The sequence below is a fragment of the Lineus longissimus genome, chromosome 8 (genome assembly GCF_910592395.1).
Source record: "Lineus longissimus chromosome 8, tnLinLong1.2, whole genome shotgun sequence".
Lineage (NCBI taxonomy): Eukaryota > Metazoa > Nemertea > Pilidiophora > Heteronemertea > Lineidae > Lineus > Lineus longissimus.
The window spans coordinates 20,863,494-20,886,554 of NC_088315.1; the positions used below are offsets into that span (position 1 = coordinate 20,863,494).

Below are 23,061 nucleotides of genomic sequence, written 5' to 3' on the forward strand. Positions count from 1 at the left end.
TGTACCATGATACATTGTCCACTGGTGTGACACTGGCCACAAGGCTTTGAACAGATCTGAATGGTGTACTTCACAAGGACTGTGATGTACAATCAGTACATGTACATTATCATCATGTCTGTTCAGGATGAACAAAATCACTCCAAGACGTGTCTTCCCACAGAAAACCATTTGTTTATTTCATACCAGTTAATGTGAGCACCAGTAGCATACAGTATAAATAGTCTTCATATTAAGGCTCTCCCATACAGCTTCCTGTGTTGGCGCTCAGCTCCAAATGGAAACAATGAACAATATTCACAACGTCATTCAAGGGAGACAAACAAAATTAAGCAACTCCTCACAAAATATTTGCAGTTGAAGATTGAACCTGAGCAAGACATGGAGAAGGGTGTTTTGGTATTCATACTGGTGAAGAGTCATTGACATTAACAATAGAGATGCCATCAGAATATAATGAACTCATTGATGGAATTTGAAATCAACCGAGGACCAGCAGTGCGGTACGAACTGCATGTTCCCAGCTCCTCTACAAGGCTCACACTGCAAACATTTTGTGAAGAGCGAAAAATGACACATTTATGGAATGGATCAGAAACATCCTCACATCATCAAGCCTCATTAACATGTGAAGAAGTTACTATTTAGTTGATAAACATTGGGTGATATGAATAAAGAATAGTGAATGTGCTTACGTCCTGCACTGAGAAGAGGCCTTGTGTAAATGTACACAGGACTGGTAGTTTTCAGTCAAAGCATTGATTTACTGGTCTTTTTTCAAATCACCCATTGGTTCTTATACAGGTTTTTATTTGTGGAAATTCAGAGAGCAAACAGACCATTGTCAGGTGGTCCAATACCCTGTCTTATGAAAGCAGTTTTCATAAAAAGACGATCTGTTTACACTACATGTATCTTAGCATTGCATTATATAGCATATAACAATATCAAAGTTTACAGGCTATGATATGCAACTATCAATTGTAGTTGTACACCCCCTCCTCACTTGTGACAACACCACTAAATCGTGTGGTCAAAGCTAGTTACCAACGCTTGCCAAAGATGTTGTGGTGTATGAGCCCATTTCGTCAGGTGTTCATCAAGACTGTGACACAATACAGGTGATGAGACACCTTACATACTGCTGTCTGTTTTGTAACACTGCCTCATGACAAAAGTTTACCAAGCAGCTGAAAAATGCCTAAGCTTTGATATTTTTGCGTTGACGATGTGTTGTAAGTTTGAAGAGGGGGACTCGCAGTGATACTTGCTTGAAGCAGACAAAGCCAGCAATGCATGACAACTTCTCATTGTAATCGTTGACACCTTAAAGACTGTTTTGGTTTGATCCTCAGGATGATAATTGCATGATTGACTTTCAGTATCTGGAGATTCCAGTCGTGACTCGACGGGGACTTTCAATAACCATCAAAATATCCAAAGTCACTGAACTTCAACTAACTGAACAAAGACACGAGTTATTACATTAGCAAAACATGTCTTGACACCAGATTCCACATCAGTTTGATCAGGATCACCAACTAGAAGCCTGATTCTCACCAAGCTGACTGAAACCGTAGACATATCAGACACATTAGGAGAACATCATGCCTCTTCCTTCAGGGTTGAATGGGATGCTTTTCTCACTCAAACATACTGAATACAGATAGGCTTAGCAGGTCACAGTGGCTACTGTTAAAGTTAGGACTGCCAAGACTATAGGCCTCGAGGCTCAGTAGCGCCACTGTGCTTTCAACTGGCCTGGCCATGTATCGTGCAACACGTCCATGTTCCGGGTGCGAGGCATAGTGTTTTTCTAATGCAGACCACAAACAAATCACAATTCAATAAATTACAATACATCATGAAAACCGTACAAATTATTGAGAAACCAACTTGAGCAAATCGAATGTTCTGGAAGTTATCACGTCGCTCTGGAAATCAATATATACACAAACTGACCAACTCTTCAAAACACATCACATATTTCTGAGGAGCGCGACAAATGTCACAAAATCATTGAAATATAGAATTATATGCAAAATGCAAACTATTACTTTAATTTCGTGACCGCTTACCGATGCACAAGTACAATTATTTATCACTAGATGGCGATGCCTTCCCACCAAAAGAATGAAAGGATCTTTAAATTTCAAGAAGAGCTGATTCCACACATTTGTGTTCATCTGACACACAGAAACTGTGACATCTGTCCAGCTCCCAAAGGAATGAAACGTCACAAGGGAACTTACAAACATCAAGAAATATATCAAAATAATCCACAATTAACAATTTCAACAAAACAATTGACATACATGTATGAAGCACATAATAAAGTATAGATTAAAGAATCTCTACTCGATGACAGCGAGACAGTTACATATAACTGACCACTTAGATCAACTAGAGTTATGGAATTAGACCGATTTTTCTGGTCTGAATTGGGCAACTTTAAAGTTTACATTTTTCTGCATAAGCAACAGTGTTAACCAGCTTAAAATCTCCTGCTGAATTACCTCCAAGTACAACATCTGAATCACTTTCAAGTACAACATCTGCCCTTGAACCAAGTCAGCTACAATCCCTTCGATAACTCATATAAGAATAGGGATTCCTGCCACAGTGATTGGTGACTGGAGGAATGATTATTCTTGGAAGACATCTAACTCTTAGCTTCAATACTGACATGAGCAAATCCCTTTATCGATGGATTACCTGGCCATGAACTACAGCAGTAATGAGTCTTGTAAATACTGTTGGAATGATCTATACATTGGAGGAAGGCCTGACCATACCGTCAGCAGAATGGTGCAAGAGACAACTTGAATATTTCTGTTGGTCTATCGATACAATCAACTCCTTTACTCTTCCATGATGAAATCATTAAGCTGCACATTTTCTCGATCCCAGATTATATCAAGTTTGTGATTGCATGGACTCTCGTGAAAATATTGAGCTTTGGAAGATAAAGGGGTTTAGAGTAAGTGGAATTATTTGATCGATGTTGTGCGTCATAACAATTAAAGACCATAAACTGGATTATATTCAGCATGTTGGGATCTTCATGTTGTAGCACACAGTCCCCATTTTAAGTTACATTATAAATAATTCTAATCAATTTACACTGAAAGTTTGTACATAAAATACTGCTTTTCTACTACGTACTTTAGTAATTGCTTGTGTCTCAGGAAATTAGTCAATATATGTCCTAGTTGTCCTGAGTATCTAGTTGAGGGGAATGCTACCCCAAGTCGTTCTTTATAAAAGTGCATAATTATTAAGATTTTTCACCAAATGAGTACAACACAAGTTCACATTCAAACTGTGACAGACACAAAGCCCAAACTGGTAGCAGCAATGTCAACAGAATTGAAGACAGACAGTCGTGGATTGATTGAACAAATAAAGCACAAAGGCAAAGTTCCCATTGGGAACGACACAAAACCTCCCATCAAAATATCAAAGTGACGTTGCTCGCTTCTCTTCACTCATAAGTACAAATGTCTGCTTGGTTTGACCTCGACTCGCACTGGTATGAGGAACGCCACCTATCAAGAGCAGCTCCAACCCGGGTGGTGATTATCGTTGCAAAGGGTCTCTAGAAGGAACCCAATGGCTAAGACATGTGACTGAGGTTCTCTGAGCTAATACCAAGCTTCTCACCACAGCCTTCCACCATAGATATTGGTGTAAATCATGGCCCAGATGTCAGCATGTTATCTCCTCCAATGTGTGAGGTAGTCTAGAATGTTCTTTCCTCTCCTGTCATAGTGTTCATCCCCGAGACGGTCCAACTCTGCCAATGCCTCTATCCTAGAATCGATCTCTCATCAAAGCAGGTAGGCAAGTCTTCAAGTTGATTTCCTATGTTCCTATGTTGAAGATGGACGCTATCATCCGGTAGGAAACTCCACAATCAGACCTGACAGACTTCCCACTCTCGGTCGTTATAACGAGGTGGCACGATCACGTTCGTCGTTATCTGATTGACAGCTGTCTGAATTATCAATGCTTCGAGCTCGCCAGATTCCTACCGTCAGATCACTGGAAAGAGAGAGCAATGATATGAACAGGAGGTCAATAACAGCGCAGAAACAGGCATGGTTGAGTCATAGATTACAAGCTCACTGGGGCTCATCAGAGGTTGAGCGATTCTCCAGTTAGTACTCAAGGAATTGGAACCTGGTGAAAACTACTTGAAAAAAATCATTATTAACTATTGTTAATATTCTGTGTAATAAAAATCCCCTCTACTTCTTACATTTGAAACACACGAGATGGACGACAACCCAAGAAACTAAGTTTGAAACTACTGCGAAGTGCTCAACTGTGTCTGGTAGTGCATCTAACATCAAAGTGCAAGAACATCAACCTAATACAACACAGTGCAAGAATCACAAATGGTCAAAGAATTGAAGTCGTGTTTTCCAGCAGGAACTATAACCAAGCATTCACCAAAATAAACATTCAATAACAAATGTTATTTTTCTACATAAGAATATAATTTTCTTCAAATACCAGTACTGTATCCTAATGAGCACATACTACTACACTATAGGGGCAGACCAGATAGTCACACAGGTGATGGCTGCCTATAGGGGCAGACCAGATAGTCACACAGGTGATGGCTGCCTATAGGGGCAGACCAGATAGTCACACAGGTGATGGCTGCCTATAAAGGCAGACCAGATAGTCACACAGGTGATGGCTGCCTATAAAGGCAGACCAGATAGTCACACAGGTGATGGCTGCCTATAGGGGCAGACCAGATAGTCACACAGGTGATGGCTGCCTATAAAGGCAGACCAGATAGTCACACAGGTGATGGCTGCCTATAAAGGCAGACCAGATAGTCACACAGGTGATGGCTGCCTATAGGGGCAGACCAGATAGTCACACAGGTGATGGCTGCCTATAGGGGCAGACCAGATAGTCACACAGGTGATGGCTGCCTATAGGGGCAGACCAGATAGTCACACAGGTGATGGCTGCCTATAGGGGCAGACCAGATAGTCACACAGGTGATGGCTGCCATGGCAAAGCTCAGGAATTAGGGTTAGCTACCTATACAGGCAACGTTTACTTCATAGATTCTATGTGAGAAACATTTGCCTGTGGAACACATTTGCTTAGACTTGGAGGCTGAAAGCTGCTTACGTCAGGCTTGGAGACTCCAGTTTTTTCAGATCTTATTAGATTTGGATACACATTATTTCAACCATAACAAACATATCTTAATGTGTACAAAATGCCAATAGAGATCATTTTTCCTTTTTAGTAACAGGCACTCTTGATTCCTACACAACTGCTCAGGTGGTCAGGGATTATCACACAGAAAGTGGCTTATGTACAAATAGCAACAACAGACGTCACTTTCACAAGAGACAGATTTCATTATGAGCAGACAGACAGCAGGGAATCAAGCTGCAGTGTGTCATTTCAACCTCGCAAAAAATGGCAGAAAATTGGTCTTCTTTATGGCACAACATGGAAGAAAACACAAAACGTCTCCGATTCTTATTGGTAGAATAATGCTAGCTATTTGTGTTTGTGAACAAGCATGCAGACAACACAGGTGATATAATCATGCTGAAGGTGTTGGTAGGGGTCACAACAGGGGAACAACTGATGCATGTTTATTGCAAGGAGCAAATGTTGGATGACAGTCATTTTCCCAAATTAAACATACTAATAATAATGGTATTACTATTATTCAATCAGAAGTCTACTGTACAACAGAGAGAACACTAACAAGTCAAAAACAAAATTGTGAGAAAAAAAACCTTTTTGCTGTATTGCTTATGTTTTCATGCAAACTTGAGAAATTGTACTGTTTGGAGAGATTTTGAAAAAAATCTAATTTTCAAATTTTTTTCAAAAAATTTCAAATATTTTTGACTTAATTTTTTTTCATCCGTTTGAAAAAAGATTTTTTGAGATTTAAAAAAAAATTTATTTTTCATCTATTTTTGAAGAAAAACCACAATTTTATTGTTGAAAATATCAAAGTTCTGAAAATCAAGCCAATATTTTGAAGAAACGTAATGAAATGAATTACTATTGGATCCCAACACCTTTGAAATCAAAACAGTGGAGCAAACTATGACATCATGGAAAGAGCACACTATTTGGTGATGTCATCAGGTCGGTCACATCATTGGCCACAAGACCAAACTGATGACATCAACAAAGCATATCAAAAGTTGGTTTGGATTGAAAGTATCTGCTTGTGAGAGTGGTCTATCAGTCTCCATGGAGACAGTGGGGTATCATGAGCTGCTCATACACCTCTCACTTGTTCTTAACTGGTGAAGACAAAGGCACTGGGTTGAAACTCTGTGGTGCTTCTGAAACAGTTTGGTAATACACTCATTATTAGTGCCATCTATGGAACAACCTCATCATAGAAGTTTACATGCTGCATGTGCATACACACACTACAAAGTCTTGAGGCAAAGGGCTGGTGACTTCAAGGTTAACCATGCAATGATCATCCTCGGATAAACAAGGGGCAGGGTTGGTGGAATCAGTCTCAGAGATTTGTGCAGGGTTTACAATTGATACTGGTACGGTATTCAATACAGTTGAAGCAGAAACTTGGAAGCTTTTTAGGAGTAGATGGTTTATGAAGTATGCAGAGAGTGGCAAGTTACACTTTTCAGTAGCAGCAAAGTGCGTAGATCTGTCAGATTCACTCGGAGGCCTCTGACCTGTGTCTCCCAACAAACCTTCTATCAGAACAGTGTACAATAGCTCCCCACTTATAATGTTGGTACGGATTTCTTGACCAAAACTCCCAAACGAAACTGGTAAGTTTGAGGGAAAAACTGCAGGGTGAGAGAGAGCCTTTTGGTGTGATCTTCTTCCAGCAGACTTTATGACAGAGTGCAAGCCAGGGCTAGATGAGTCCTAACCCTGCCTTGCTATTAGACGGTGCAGATTGGATCAATACAAACCAACTCCTGATATGTAACCCAGTCACTTATCAGGCATCAAAGCTTGGCAGAAAATGGGATAAGTACATTAAATGAGGTTTATATAAACTTTTCATCAGTGGAGGCGGGCATCGGAATGTTGGAGGCATGATGCCAGATCTTAATCGTCTTGTCACTGAAAGAGAAAGGTGAAGCGAGGCATCATCCACATGTTGCTGGAGTCACAGTGGAACCAATGAGCCTTCTTCCTCTTCCAACACACAACAGATACTACTTCACAACTCATAATACATTACTTCTATACATCTAAACAGTATATTCTGTGCAGATGAACTTGTGCCGACAACATCACAAAGCTATCACCACTGTACAGATATATACACAATGATCCTCTTTAACCCTATAAAGGAACACCTCAAACAAGCAATGTATTACTTCAAAACACTGCACACCTGATGAAAAAATGTCCCAGGTAAGCAAAATGTCTTTACACCAACAAGCACAGGCTCTAAGTTTCCAAGTTCAAGTAGTTCTCCTGTTTGCTGAAGTGGCTCTGTTCTTTAGAGGTTCTTCACTGACGTCACATGATAACGTTACCAATTGTTTTTCACTGCCATACTGGTCACGATGTAAAGGAAATGCATTGGCAGGTGGCCGTCAAAACATCATGTCGTGACGTCACGTGAAGAACCTCTGTTCTGGTTAATATGCCTCAGACACTACATGACATGTCCTGTAATGCCACGATGTACTACCAAGAGGTTGGTGGCCCTGCACTGATAAGGAGTTTCCAGTCCTAGACACCTTGACATCCCCACACCTGCTCTCGTAAGTTTCAGCTTACAAAAGATGTGTTTCATGAGGCCACATGCTCACCAACCACTCTACTTACTTTGAGGCAGTGAACACACTTGATGAGTTGGTAGTGATGGCATTGACAGGACTCGTATGGGCCTTGATCTCTCCAATCTGCATGCAGCTATCAACATGCCACAGCTTCAGGTAGCCTCCACGACAGCAACTCAGCAGGCAGTTACCACCAGGCATAAATGCTAGCCCACACACCCAGTCTTTGTGAGCCGAGTTTAAAGACTGGAAGAGAGAGGGGAGGGTTAATTATTCTCTCGGGAGGATTCAGCTACATCATCTCTACTTTATTATTGAAACTAGGTATAGTTGGATCACCGGCTGATAATCAGGAGGTCATGGATCACTGCAAACTACCTTGTACCAGGCACCTTGGCAAGGGCAAGCAAGACACCGTATCAATGTAGACAGAAGCAAGTCACCCACCTGTTTGAGTTGTTGTTCGGCCACGTCCCACTTCTTGATACAGTTGTCCCTGGATCCACTGAAGAGGACGTTACCAGTCATAGCCAGACACTGGATGCCATCATAGTGCGGCGGCTCCAGGTTGTACTTGGGTGTGAGGACACCGATGGCTGTCTGCGGCATTTGGAATACCTGTAACACCATGAATTATATGCCAGTTATGGGATGTCATCATAGTGGGCTGGCTCTTCTTGAATGTGACAACACCATGTACCAAAGGCTATTTTGGGCATTTGAAACCCTGAAGGAGTCACATGCAAAGTAAAGGGCTGACCGAAACTCCAAATAGACATCAGGTATGTAACTTTTACACCACAAGTAGGTGCCCTTGATGTCCTGAACCAATGAGCAACCGTGGGAGATGACATACTTTGATATAATGATCTTTTGATCCTGTGACCACAGTCACCTGCTCATCTTCCTCCACAGTCAGTGTCATGATCGCCGCCTGGTGGCCACCGCTGAGTTTACCAACCGGCAGGAAGCGTCGCAGGTCCCACAGTCTGACTAGATTGCCCGCCGCGGAGAAGAGCATGGTGCCCTGGCGATTGTGTGCGATGTCGTTGATCATCATCTCACCGAGAGGTAGGCCTACCTGGCGGGAGGATGAGGCTGCTGTGGCCAGCGGACCATTCGTAGACTGGCCTGAGGAGCTGCAGAGAGAACTCAGTGAGAATCAGCACGAACTTCATCCAAAATGGGGCAAACCATAAAATACATAAGAGCAAGAACCAATCAAACTGTCCAACAGTCAGCAATGCTCATTATCAAGTTTACACTGTTTTAAAGTAGCAGCTACTGAGGTCTTTGAAAAGAAGTAACTGTGGCCTTCTTTTTGACCTCCGGAACCTATGTTACTTACCACAGTGTCTTCACACACTTATTATTATCCCTGATGTCCCATAGTTTGGTGAAGTAAGCTGACACAGTGAAGGCCAGATGGCTTGCCTCACAGTACTTCACACAGGTGACATTGTTGGGATGACCGGCTAATGTGGCTACTTCTTGCCCAGTGTTCAAGTCCCACACCTTGGCACTTCGATCTGAAAAGACAAAGACCAACTTACGATGAAGAGGGAGATATCCCAGTGGATTGATTTAGAAACGGTCGCTGCAAAATCCAGCAACTTTTCCCTGTAGCTTCCCTTGGACATCAGACCTGCACCCGAGAAAATGGCAGTAATTCATCTCATTAGGGGATGAGGCCAAACAATCTTACACAACATTTGATTGAACCTCAGCCTTGTGTGTACACACCAGTGGACACGACTTGCTTGACATACCTTTACTGCTGCTAAACAAGAGGTCATCTGTAGCACACACTGAGAGGACGGCCTTGGTATGACCCTCAGCCTTGTGTGTACACACCAGTGGACACGACTTGCTCGACTGTAACTTTGTATTCGGGTTGATACTACCACTGAAATATGACAGTCAAGAATGATAAACAAGACATACAGGGTTTCAAATGAATAAACAGGGTTAACTTTGATTCACCATTTCAACAATGCAGAGTTTTGTCTTCGGTTGGAGTCAAAGGATTTCTTCCCGGAGACAGATCATTCGTTTGTCGACACACTACATCTGTAGGGCGAGTGGTCCATGTTTTGGCATCTTCTCAACAACTTGACATGTCACTATACGGTTGGATATGTTGTCCACTCCTGCTTTATAACAGAACCATCCACCACAGCTTCACTATCTATCCTCACCTGTTGTTTGAAGGTGAAGATGACCTTGACCCTGTCAGCCTGGAAAACACATCACTCGACTCGATAGGATTTGTAACGGAGCTTCTTCTGCTTGCTGTTGGCGAGCCTGGTGGAGTCGGACCTTCTGCATCACTGCCACGATCCCTACAACAACGGGGAGTCATTGGAGTAAATATTGAATTGAGAGTTATAGACACTCACATGACCTATCTTCGGTGATCCTATCTTACCAGCAGCAAACACTAAGACAAAACCGATGACGCAGGCTAGAGGCAAGGGAAGGCAACTGCATCTACAGTTTGTAATTGCATCAAATACAGTTCAATATACTTGTTCAATCAGAAGATTCAATCAATTAGAGCAAAATCAATCAAAAAATATTGATTATTATTGATTATTGATTACCTCTTACCCCATCGATACCCAGAAACTACGCCAATAGATAGGCAAGGTAATCAGCTTTACAAAAATGTATGGTTTTATGAATCAAGGATGCATAATGAAGGAGCTACAATATTTTAAAGTATTTTTAAGTTATTTTGCATAAAACTGGTAAAAAATCTCGGTACATAGCGTTACATTGGCCTCGGGAGCCAAAGGGTTAACATGAAAGTACTCCTGAATTCTTATAATAGAACAGTTTATATAGTGGTGGTGTAAGGTCTTCATTACGTAACAGCATGAACAAGTATGCACACGCTCAGGCCAACAAGTATGTGCTCAATTATCATAACTGGCGCTAATTAATGAAACTTTCATAATGCTGATTATATATATTGCCTGTTTGGTTTACAACTGTTCATAGCATTAGGTCAGGTTAAGCCTTGTCATTCTTGGTAAGTAGTAAAGTATTCAGTAGCAACATCAACTATGAAAGACTAAGTCTTACAGTAACAGGAGAGTTATGTGGAAGCTTTTCATGTTGTCCAGCTATAAACCAACAATAGGCGACTGATTGGTGTGTGGTCATAGCGGTCCTTTGAGAGGAATCTGTGCATCCACAGGCTCAAACAACACGAGCACACACACCTTATGTGGGGAATTATTTGATGCTGACCATTAATTTGGGAAACTGGAACATCTTGGATTAACAAAGCCTATAATTTTGTTGTCAACTGAAATGTGGCTCTACCTGACCTAACCTCTGGGCTTAACTGTATTTTTCACCAAGTTTACAGGTTCTAATTCTGACCAGGTCTGAGGTGGGATTAGCCCATGAAGGTACGGTAGGCTACTTGTAAATGCCTGAAATAATACCCAACCCAATCCCATTACCATAAAGCCTCTAGAGGGATTTAAGAGCCAAGATCACCAGGGTCAACAAAAACATACCAGAGAGAAAACATGCCATGTGGAAGGCCAGCCAATACATGATTAGACATCAGTGAGACAACAATAGGTATCTTTGTCTCCCCAATACCAGGTCAGAAATATGACAACAGACATGATTTTAGTTATTGCTTCCACACTGCTCAGTTCCATTATTTGGTCATCTCAACTTGCAGGACCATATCCCTATGTTGAAGCCATCACTCATGAATTGGTTTTAAAAATCACCAAAATAGGCCCAAAAAAATACATAGAACTCTTTGAGAACGCCCAGATGACATCACTATGGCACTATTTGGATCCCTGCCCACGTTTTGTTCCTAACCAACAAAGTCAAGTTGGCCTCCACATTTTTATCAACTAACAATAAAGCCCCAGTTATAATAAAAACTCAGCCTAACGCAATACACTTCAATTCTTAACAAAATCAACCCCAAACTGAATGTTTTTCAACTGGAAAATTGACTCGAGCACGTGCGTCACTCATAAGTAGACTTAATGCCACTAAAAATAATTTCAGCAACCTTTCCATTGTCCTTATTCTCCGTATTAAAGGCAAACTCCTGCTGCTCCCTCCTGGGGCACTGACTGACTGACCTCTTGCTGTCCATTAGATATTATTCAGATTAAAACAAGCATTGCACAGAACCTTTTGTCCTCAGGCATACACCTGAGCATTAGCGGAAATTGGGATCAAAAACTTTGCAAAGGGAAGCATAGGTTTAACAGACGAGTGCTAGAAAGCTGCCTGGCAATCTGGAGTCGAACACACAACTCTTACTGTAAAACTGAAGGGAGGATCACCACTCTTTAATGGTAGGTAATGTTTTTCAATGCTGGAGGTCACAACCTCTTCTAGGTTGGACACTTCACACGTCACTTCTCATTTCAATTTGGTGTCAGGGGAGCACGGCTTGATCGAGTACTTTGTCAGACTCATATTCCAAATATCATGGGTTCAACACCCAGAACAAACATCCTTCAATGAGATGGAAAACCAACATTCATGATACCCTATGCACAAGTCACTTTGTTTCCCTCGTATAAGTGGCAAAATGACGATACAGTTGTTGGTACAGTATTTCATTGAAATTTCAGGCAGTATACCCCACAACCCCTGAACATACATTGGATTAGGATAATCAGCCACAATGGCAATGACGATGATGAAGCCTGGGCCAATACCAGCCATGCAGCAGGCCCCTGTCAGCCTTGAGAATATCCTTCCTGAGAAGACACACAAACTCGTCCGCATGAAATCAACAAAGAAAGGGTAAATACCACTCAAATGAGCCTTGATCAACTCAAGGCAAAGCCAACTTGTTTGTCTGTGGATGAATGTTGACATGTGCAGCACAGCGGAGGTGATAACAGATCAAACATACTGTAGAGCATATTGTGCATCTTCTCACCCACACAGCAAACCATTGAAACATGTGTGGTGTGAGTGGTAATTGTTCAATAGATAATAGCCTCAATACATTAAACATAAAGATCAAGGAAGAAACGAGAGTGACAGAGTCATAATAGCATCCTATAACAGTCCTGAAAGAGACGACTTATTCATAGAGTCAATCTGATATCATAATCATACATCAATGTAAACACAACAACAGCAAAGTCAATTTGAGTGACTGCATTCGGGTGCATGGTGCGTAAGAATCAAGTTCAAGAGATCAGTTTTATCGAATTCAGAATTTCAGAAGGGCAGCCATTTAGTTTGACAGGGGGATTTGATTTGAAGATTTACGGGTGAGGAATATAGGTTAGTCTACATATAACTTGGGTGTGAATATAAGTCTGGTGGGACATGGGCACACACTGCTAGTTCATTGGAGGATGTTAAACTTATATTCTGAGAGAAAGACCAGCAAGGGAGCTCCTATAGGTTTGTCTCATTTCTCTCACAACTCATCTGAATATTTTCATGTTTCAACATATCAAACATCAATTTTGTGTAACTTTGGATAGCATCGTCCTAAGCTTGCAGCAGGGGTGAACACCCTGGTCCTGTATTAACTCCATGTCACCATTGTCTGTCATTGTTGTGAAACTGACCATGCTTTGTTGTGGTCAGTGAAGCTTGTTGTGGTCAGTGAAGCTTGTTGTGGTCAGTGAAGCTTGTTGTGGTCAGTGAAGCTTGTTGTGGTCAGTGAAGCTTGTTGTGGTCAGTGAAGCTTGTCAGTGTTGGTCACCTCTGATCATGTCTGGTTAATCCCATGATGTAACTGAGCTTCATCAAACATGTACCAGGAACTGTGAATTTGGCTGTATAAACTCAACCTCTCCCTCTGTACTAGCAGTTTGTGGTATATATCTATGTGGACATATATATTGGACATCATGTGTACTGTGAGCCATGGAGGCTTGACCCTGACTCTCTTACCCCAGAAACTTTACACTAAACTCTCCAACCAAATGATTGCAGCCAACTTGAACAGATCAAGCTGAGCATAACTTGAACAGATCAAGCTGAGCATAACTTGAACAGATCAAGCTGAGCATAACTTGAACAATGGCACTGGTTTCAAACATCAACATTGATTCAACAGAATTGAATGTGGTAATGACACAAAATAAGGGCTCCGTTGTCATGGTGATGTCATTGACAACAGATACTAATCGACTTCTGGATGATATCACATCACCGCAAACATCTAATGAATATTTACTCACAGAATAATGAACAAATTGGTTGGAATTGATTCTCTATCTCCATGAGAGGAGCACTTGTTAATGTTAGAGTCAAGTTTTATAGGACCGCACTACTGTAGCTAAAAACATACAAGCATGACGGAATGCTGATATAGGGTAAATCTCAGTAGTTCAAGTCATTGTATGGTTCAAATGATGACACTTGGCCCTCAGCACAGGCCTAATCTATACCAGAGACATTTTCTAGCCAGCAATAACACAATAAGCTTACTCCAAACACTTGACCGCAATCTGATCAGATCACCCAGAAAGAGGATCACTTAATCAACATCAAATCAATGATAAACAGTCTGAGTAAACTAGGCTCTGCCCTTGCTGTGTTGTCAGAGATAGAGCAATGCTGCATCAGAACAGTAGACTGGCAGCGGGCCAGGTGATTGTGGGCCGTATTGACGGTGATTTGAGCCGGAGGGTTTATAGCCTGCTGGTATTACTCCCAGCAAGGCGCTGGTGGGGACAGCAGGATTATGGTGTGAAGTAGAAACAAGGTGGATTTCAGGTGGAATCTCAACGATCTTGATTATCATAAAAGGTATGATTTGAACTTTTTTAGGATTTTAAACTGTTTTATAGGCTGCTGGCATGTATTGAATATTACACTCATGTATTTTGTGGATTACTGGGCAAAACCATCTTGGGAAGGAAAAGTAACTTTTTACTTTATTGGTATACTTGGCATTTTCGAGAACCTTTGACTATATCTCATAATGTCTACCATGGTGTCAGTCCACAGATATATAAACCTCTCCTTGCAACCATTAGCTCAATCAACAATATCAAAGTAGGACCACAGTGGTTTCACTACTGTCAGTGCAGACAGACTGATATTCTCTCAAGAGGTTCATCATCTGTGGCAGACTTGACCCAAGGGTCCAGTTTTTGAACAACGGTTTGGTTTCTGCTTTGACCTTCACCAGTCGACCTCAAGTGAGTGCTGATAATGAGCCTCTGTGGAGACCTATAGTGACAGTCATAGATGACCCAGAGTGCCTCTGTGGAGACCTATCGTGACAGTCATTGATGACCCAGAGTGCCTCTGTGGAGACCTATCGTGACAGTCATTGATGACCCAGAGTGCCTCTGTGGAGACCTATAGTGACAGTCATTGATGACCCAGAGTGCCTCTGTGGAGACCTATCGTGACAGTCATTGATGACCCAGAGTGCCTCTGTGGAGACCTATAGTGACAGTCATTGATGACCCAGACTGCCTCTGTGGAGACCTATAGTGACAGTCATTGATGACCCAGAGTGCCTCTGTGGAGACCTATCGTGACAGTCATTGATGACCCAGAGTGCCTCTGTGGAGACCTATCGTGACAGTCACTGATGACCCAGACTGCCTCTGTGGAGACCTATAGTGACAGTCATTGATGACCCAGAGTGCCTCTGTGGAGACCTATAGTGACAGTCATTGATGACCCAGAGTGCCTCGGTGGAGACCTATAGTGACAGTCACTGATGACCCAGAGTGCCTCTATGGAGACCTATAGTGACAGTCACTGATGACCCAGAGTGCCTCTGTGGAGACCTATAGTGACAGTCATTGATGACCCAGAGTGCCTCTGTGGAGACCTATAGTGACAGTCATTGATGACCCAGACTGCCTCTGTGGAGACCTATACTGACAGTCACTGATGACCCAGAGTGCCTCTGTGGAGACCTATAGTGACAGTCACTGATGACCCAGAGTGCCTCTGTGGAGACCTATAGTGACAGTCACTGATGACCCAGAGTGCCTCTGTGGAGACCTATAGTGACACTATAGGTCTCTTGCACTCTTATAAGAAATCCTCCAACACCAGAACACAGAAAAGCCACCCAACTCTATGTAGCGTAGATACACTCAAGAAAACCGTTCACCCATAATCATATTCTTTCCCAGCCATATCAATACCCTTTTGACACATCAATAGGCTCAAATACCCTCAATCCTATTAGATATTTAATTTTTTGAATATGAAAACCCTGCCTGGGTGTAATTTTAAATCCTATGCTACTGAACTGCAAAATATTACAGCTAAGCCTAAGGGTGCCAAGTTTTTCATTATTTTAGATTACTAGCTTGCTTATTGTTATACGTCAATCACTGAGAAAAAAAACTTGACAATAAGCTGAAACCTATAAATCAGAAATTAAAATTATTATTTTTTACTCTCATGCAGATGTTATATAGAGTTACAACTGAATGCTAATCTTTTTAACAAGTTTGTTGTCATAAATTTACAAGGGCATTGAATAGTTTTGTGTGCAACATAATTGGTTCAGGATTTGATCAGTGTAAACAAATAACATGGTGATTGTGACCTTTTCACACCGACCCTAAAATGGGTTGGTATGATTCACAATGCCAGGGTCATGGCTCACCAGTCATTTCTCACAGCACCTTGGTTAATTGACTTTGTCATAGATTCTATGAGAGCATAAAGCAAGAGAAATGAGAAATAGAGAGCTTTACAATTATCTAACCAGGGTATAAAATCTTCACTTCAGCAAGTAAAATGAGATTATGAGACAAAGCGCTGAACACTTGTTCTAAAACCTTCAAACTGTACTGTGGTAGCCCAACAACCTGGCCATAAAAACATGTCAATCTCCTGTGGAGACTAAGATATGGGCAATCTAAAGAGCAAACATGGAGCATTCAAGATGAAATGGGACGGTAAACACCAATCATTATCATCGCTAAGTAAGCACCAGACAGTAAACAGAGTTACAAGTACAAACTGGAGAGAATAATTGGTATTTAACAGGATTTTTGAGAAAGGAGTCCATCCATTGTCAACATCTCCAGATTTTGACTCAATCTCGCATTTCACCCTTCATTTTAAATCATACAAGAAATATAAAACCCAGGGTTGATCCGCCCTAAATCAGTTGCAATGTTGGTCATGGTTGTGTGGTGTCAAGATATGTGAGAACACTGCCAGAGTCCATGTATGTCTAGAGATATGTGAGAACACTGCCCGAGTCCACGTATGTCTAGAGAAAGTTCACCGAGGATTAACTTGAGGGCAATTTTAACGGAAATTGATCGGTCTGTATTGACATTTTCTCAACTCAAGTTTCTTGTGCTGCACTCCTTCCAATGACTGGTCAGTGCAGTGTATACACCACGAGCTCTTGTCTCTCACTGTCAAGGCTTTGACTCTTCATATCAGATTTAAACTGGATTTCACATGTTTTGTCATTTTCAGATATTTGACCAGTTGTTTTTGTAAAATGAGGTTGAATGAGATGAAGGCGTCCTACAGCTATTTGAACACTATGGTTGGAAAATGGGTGAAACAAATATAAAAAATATAAAAAATATCAAAATTATTGAGATTATACCTAAGGTCTGCTAAAAGGAGTTTCACTGTCCTAAGTGTTGTTGTTCTGAGAACTTTGGATTCGGCCAACAAGTCACAAATGGTCAAAACAAGACTAATGGGGTTTGAAAAGCAATAGTAAGACTGACCACTTAATGGACATAAATCGAGGACAATGTTAGACCAAGTACACTACATTAGTGATTGAGACTTATTCAAAGATATAATCCAATCAAACACATTAGGTCATAAAGCTATTGGTGAGTAACGAGAGAACAATACAAATAGTCTTGAAACGAGTTGATCAGGCTGTTGAACATAGACCTAGACCAAGAGGGTATGGAACAGCAATGGAGCCAGGTTTATATCAGAGGAAACCACTCCTTAACATCAAGGTGTGGAATTACAATGGAAAACTTCAAACAAGGTAACCTTTCATCTTCTGTAGGCCTTGTTTCAGATAGCTGGAGATTTAAAGGCCTAGTTTCAGACAGCTAGACGTGCCTTTTTGTCTGTGGACTCTGGCTCAATGAACAGTTGTCTCATTCTCTGAGCTAGAATGACTGTCTCAATCATCCATCTGAAGCACTCCATGGACTGATGCAGGACACCGTGCATTCATCAACACCCTCACACCTTTGGGACACTGACCGTCAGGACAGATACACCGTGCATTCATCAACACCCTCACACCTTTGGTACACTGACCGTCAGGACAGATACACCGTGCATTCATCAACACCCTCACACCTTTGGGACACTGACCGTCAGGACAGATACACCGTGCATTCATCAACACCCTCATACCTTTGGTACACTGACCGTCAGGACAGATACACCGTGCATTCATCAACACCCTCACACCTTTGGTACACTGACTGTCAGGACAGATAGGACAGATCCACCGTGCATTCATCAACACCCTCACACCTTTGGTACACTGACCGTCAGGACAGATACACTGTGCATTCATCAACACCCTCACACCTTTGGTACACTGACTGTCAGGACAGATAGGACAGATACACCGTGCATTCATCAACACCCTCACACCTTTGGTACACTGACCGTCAGGACAGATACACCGTGCATTCATCAACACCCTCATATCTTTGGGACACTGACCGTCAGGACAGATACACCGTGCATTCATCAACACCCTCACACCTTTGGGACACTGACCGTCAGGACAGATACACCGTGCATTCATCAACACCCTCACACCTTTGGTACACTGACCGTCAGGACAGATACACCGTGCATTCATCAACACCCTCACACCTTTGGTACACTGACCGTCAGGACAGATACACCGTGCATTCATCAACACCCTCACACCTTTGGTACACTGACTGTCAGGGTAAAATCCACTTGCCTTTTATACAAGGTTTAGAGTAAAGCCACTGTTAAATTTATGCCTTTTAGCTTTTTATAGGCTGGATCTTCATGTAATTACATGTAATTTGGGAATTGTTTTTTCATGGGTCTTATTACTGACCATGGTATAAAGCTTGTTTGGGGGTAATGGACTTAAATTTAAAAGCTTGGCTTCTTTTTTTGTGGTAATATGTGGCAGGCACTTAGTTTGCATTGCAATGTTGAGTCACTGTAAGTACTTCTATGAATGATGTATTCACCAAATCCTGCACGGTCACAGGATCACAAACTGTGGTCAAATCATTTAAGAACTTTCTTCAACAAAAGGTGATAGACCAGGAAATCATAAAGTGCTCTGATATCACCAAAGCTGAAATGTCAAAGCATAAACCACCCATGCAAATCTGTCAGTAAAGGACAGGGAAGAGTCATATGCGCGGGGAAGAGGCCCTCTATACATCTGTATGTTATGTTTCCACCAACTAGGACATTACATGTTCAAGTGGGCAGTATGGAAGAACCATTAACTTCAAAGAAGGTACAAAACCTGTCAAGTAGGAAATGGGTTAACATGAGCAAATGCTTTTCTGTGCAATTGTCATTTGAGACCAAGTCAAATATGATCACAAGGCTCATTGGTCTCATTCACACCTCATGATGTCCTTTCCCTGTGTGCCTACACACTAACTGTCAACAAGAGAAGCTCACACTAACTTGGCCTCTGAGTCCCATACAAGCATAATGCTCCCTGTGTGCCTACACACTAACTGTCAACAAGAGAAGCTCACACTAACTTGGCCTCAGAGTCCCATACAAGCATAATGCTCCCTGTGTGCCTACACACTAACTGTCAACAAGAGAAGCTCACACTAACTTGGCCTCAGAGTCCCATACAAGCATAATGCTCCCTGTGTGCCTACACACTAACTGTCAACAAGAGAAGCTCACACTAACTTGGCCTCAGAGTCCCATACAAGCATAATGCTCCCTGTGTGCCTACACACTAACTGTCAACAAGAGAAGCTCACACTAACTTGGCCTCTGAGTCCCATACAAGCATAATGCAGTGCAATACAAGAAACTTGAGCTGAGACAAAGCAAGTATTAGGAGGATTAAACCTCTCACATATAAAGAGGCCTTCCACATTGATTATGACATAACCTAATGGATAATTGTAACAAACTGACAAACAATTGGGATTTGTTATAATGTTTAAAAGGAAAGTGATGTGCGTTGTGGCAATGATTGGATTCTTATCAAATACTTCAACTTCTTTTCTTGTTGACTTTCAGGGTGACATTGATTCGGAAAAAGAAACTGAAGAAGTCTCGAATGTTATTACAGGCGAACCCGAGTTTAACCACGAAGGATCACAATGACAAACCTGGGATGATGACCGAGTATCAAAACATCAACCTGGATCCCAGTATCGCTCAGAATAGTCCTTCCAACGCCAACCTCGAATCAGCAAAATATCGAGAAATGTGTAAATTCTACAGTTCACCGTATAACGTGACAACTAAACATCATGCGCCCTCTAACAATACGGCTTGGCGCCACGGGCGCAGGATTAACCATGTGGCACATTTGAAACCGTTACCGAAAATAGTCAAATTCCAAGATGAGAATAAAGAGGAGTTGTCTGGGGAGTATGAAAATATGGAAGCCGGCGTCGCAGTCACAAAATGGTCAGAGAAAACATTTAATAAGTGCTTGCCTAAAGCGACGTCAGTGACAGGATACATGACTGGATCACTGGCAGGGAGACGTGAGATAGATGAGGACAGTGAGACGATACGGTCTACGCCAACTGACTCTACAAGCGAGAGTAATACCACAGACAACCTCTCTACAAAATCACAGAAATCTAAGAAAAGGGTACAATTTGTTGGGATAGACGAGAAGAGGACTAGGAGAACTTCACCCACCACAAAGGGCAAAAAATCAAAATGTCAAACATCTCTACTAGCTGCTAACCCATACGCATATATAAAAGATGAAAAGACTGGTAAATTACCTGTTATTTATGAGGAAAAGGGGGTGCTGCCACCTATTGTGGAGAAATATACAACAAATGTTAGTTTACAACATGTGAGGAATGCGTGCATTCCGGGGAATAAGTATCAATCGGCAGCCATGCGATGGCGGTCAGTCTATGACAAGATACGACCAACCAATCATATGAAGACATTTACGGAGGTGGTCTACGCGGTGAGGGCACGCATGAATGAGCTGAAGGTGACGCCAGATAAGGACATGAAGGCAGAGGATGACGACTCCCGTGACGGAAGACAAGAAACAGTCAAGGTGAGTTCTCCACAAATCTTGCCAGGTTAGGCTGACTGAAGACAATGCCAGTCGATCATCCAACATCTTGATTTTTTTACACTTTTACAATTTAAGGTAAAAATCTCCGCCCCAAGAATATGATGAAGTCAACATCCTCTTCTTTCTCTTTGAGAATAGTTTCTATGGGTGGTAGGACAGACACTCTTACTACTCAAACTCAACTTGTCCCCACATTACACCAGAATGCAACTGGTGAGGACTATTGTAGTAAAGCCTATTGTAGTAAAGTGTATGTATGGTATGTCCTGCTCACTAAAACACTGATGGAACTAAATCACCATGCAGGGACAATACTGAGGCCTGAACAACCATCAGGACTGGGTGGTTTGCTCATGTGCTTTGAATCATGCAAGGCTCAGTCAAGAACAGACAGCTTTTGGCCACAAGACAAAGTGGTATTCATGCTCTGTTTACTTGAGGTATGTTACAACCATTGTCTACACACAAAGCACTGGTGTCTGCACATACAATGACTTGACCAATGTCATGATGTTTACTTGAGGTATGTTACAACCATTGTCTACACACAAAGCTGTGATGTCTGCACATACAATGACTTGACCAATGTCATGATGTTTACTTGAGGTATGTTACAACCATTGTCTACACACAAAGCTGTGATGTCTGCACATACAATGACTTGACCAATGTCATGATGTTTACTTGAGGTATGTTACAACCATTGTCTACACACAAAGCTGTGATGTCTGCACATACAATGACTTGACCAATGTCATGATGTTTACTTGAGGTATGTTACAACCATTGTCTACACACAAAGCTGTGATGTCTGCACATACAATGACTTGACCAATGTCATGATGTTTACTTGAGGTATGTTACAACCATTGTCTACACACAAAGCTGTGCACATACAATGACTTGACCAATGTCATGATGTAACGTCAACACAATGGAGAGCAATGTCACAATGAGACAGAGAGAAGTAGCTGTTAGTTTCTCTGTATATGTGTTGGTCTACAGGCCAACAGTGTAACAATGACCGGATGTGCATGTACGTAAGGACTTGATCTCCTGGTTATAAATCTGTGTTAATTCTCTTTCAGATTGTGAAGACAAGTATCATGCAGGCTCCGACCACCCAGAGAATCAACGCTAATGGTGTGAAGATGTACCCTATAGATACGGATCAGTGTATGGCTGCAGAGTGTACATGATATTTCCTCTTCGTGGACTTGACTAGAGAACTTGTACTAAGCATTCTGCTTATAGTCAGAAGGGGCAACCATTTTGAACTTGAGCTTTTTTGTTTTGGACATTTGCAAGGAATGCCTGCTCAAAAGGCTTGAGTATTCTCAGGAGCTGGTACTATCTAGACTTGCACTAATGTTTCAAACGAGCTTGGCGGGAACGTGTCACAGCTTTCAGCGTGACACTAGTACTCGTGTTTTCAATAGCAACATGGTGATCATGTTTAGTAGTCTGCTTGATAGGGACTCATGGAATAGAAATGTTATGAGCAGATAAACTCGGCTTCATTACTGAATAATGACATGTAGTAATTGGTCAACATGACAACAGAAGGAATGATGTAAGCATCTCTTTATCTCATGAAACGCTGTATTATTAGTTTTTCTCATTTCACAAAGATAGACTTTGTGCCAAAATTTATAAAAGGGATATTTGAGACAAGAAAATGTTGTTTGAATCTTGGCATAATGAGAATGAGGAATGATATGTATCTGAAGGATGGATGTGGGAGACATGGTACACATGCTGCATCTAGTCTAGAGGCTTCATAAGCCTAACATGCAAGTCGCTGCATAGTCACTCATTCAGGATTATAGACACATAGTACTGTATGATGCTATCCTATGATCATGAAAGCTAGCCTTGGTATATTATTAGCTTAGAAATATATGTACACAAGAGAAGCCCGAGTGTGTTAACCTTGCAGCATGAAAATCACCACAGTTTAACAAAACATTACATTGCCCTTCCTTTGCTCTCACCAGCCAGCACAGGTGTGTGGCGGACAGA

General features: G+C 41.7%; 2 protein-coding genes across 7 annotated transcripts in view; one reads left to right on the forward strand and one right to left on the reverse strand.

The window, feature by feature from the left end:
- Positions 1–154: 154 nt before the first annotated feature.
- The window catches only part of LOC135492365 (kinesin-like protein KIF21A), a 57,778-nt gene continuing 34,871 nt past the window's right edge, over positions 155–23,061 (reverse strand). For 2 of the 4 annotated variants that reach the window (XM_064778797.1, XM_064778796.1), the window contains 8 exons: positions 20,729–20,761; positions 9,980–10,123; positions 9,551–9,687; positions 9,130–9,310; positions 8,638–8,920; positions 8,229–8,399; positions 7,828–8,027; positions 155–4,044 (listed from right to left, as the gene is read on the reverse strand). In XM_064778797.1, the coding sequence (XP_064634867.1) occupies positions 3,948–4,044; positions 7,828–8,027; positions 8,229–8,399; positions 8,638–8,920; positions 9,130–9,310; positions 9,551–9,687; positions 9,980–10,123; positions 20,729–20,761 (1,246 nt within the window). In that variant the 3' untranslated portion in view covers positions 155–3,947. Of the gene's footprint in view, positions 4,045–7,022; positions 7,111–7,827; positions 8,028–8,228; positions 8,400–8,637; positions 8,921–9,129; positions 9,311–9,550; positions 9,688–9,979; positions 10,124–20,728; positions 20,762–23,061 lie in introns of all 4 variants that reach the window. The other 2 variants (XM_064778798.1, XM_064778799.1) reach the window with 2 other exon arrangements.
- Positions 12,929–23,057, forward strand: LOC135492366 (uncharacterized). 3 transcript variants are annotated; one of them, XM_064778800.1, is made up of 3 exons: positions 12,929–13,060; positions 20,004–21,018; positions 22,128–23,057. In XM_064778800.1, exons 1-3 carry the CDS (start codon positions 12,957–12,959, stop codon positions 22,236–22,238), a joined length of 1,230 nt encoding a protein of 409 aa, XP_064634870.1. In that variant the 5' UTR covers positions 12,929–12,956; the 3' UTR covers positions 22,239–23,057. The 3 variants fall into 3 exon arrangements, with proteins under 3 accessions (XP_064634870.1, XP_064634871.1, XP_064634872.1); XM_064778801.1 differs by lacking the exon at positions 12,929–13,060 and adding an exon at positions 13,107–13,196 and having other exon boundaries at positions 22,128–23,054; XM_064778802.1 differs by lacking the exon at positions 12,929–13,060 and adding an exon at positions 14,355–14,555 and having other exon boundaries at positions 22,128–23,054.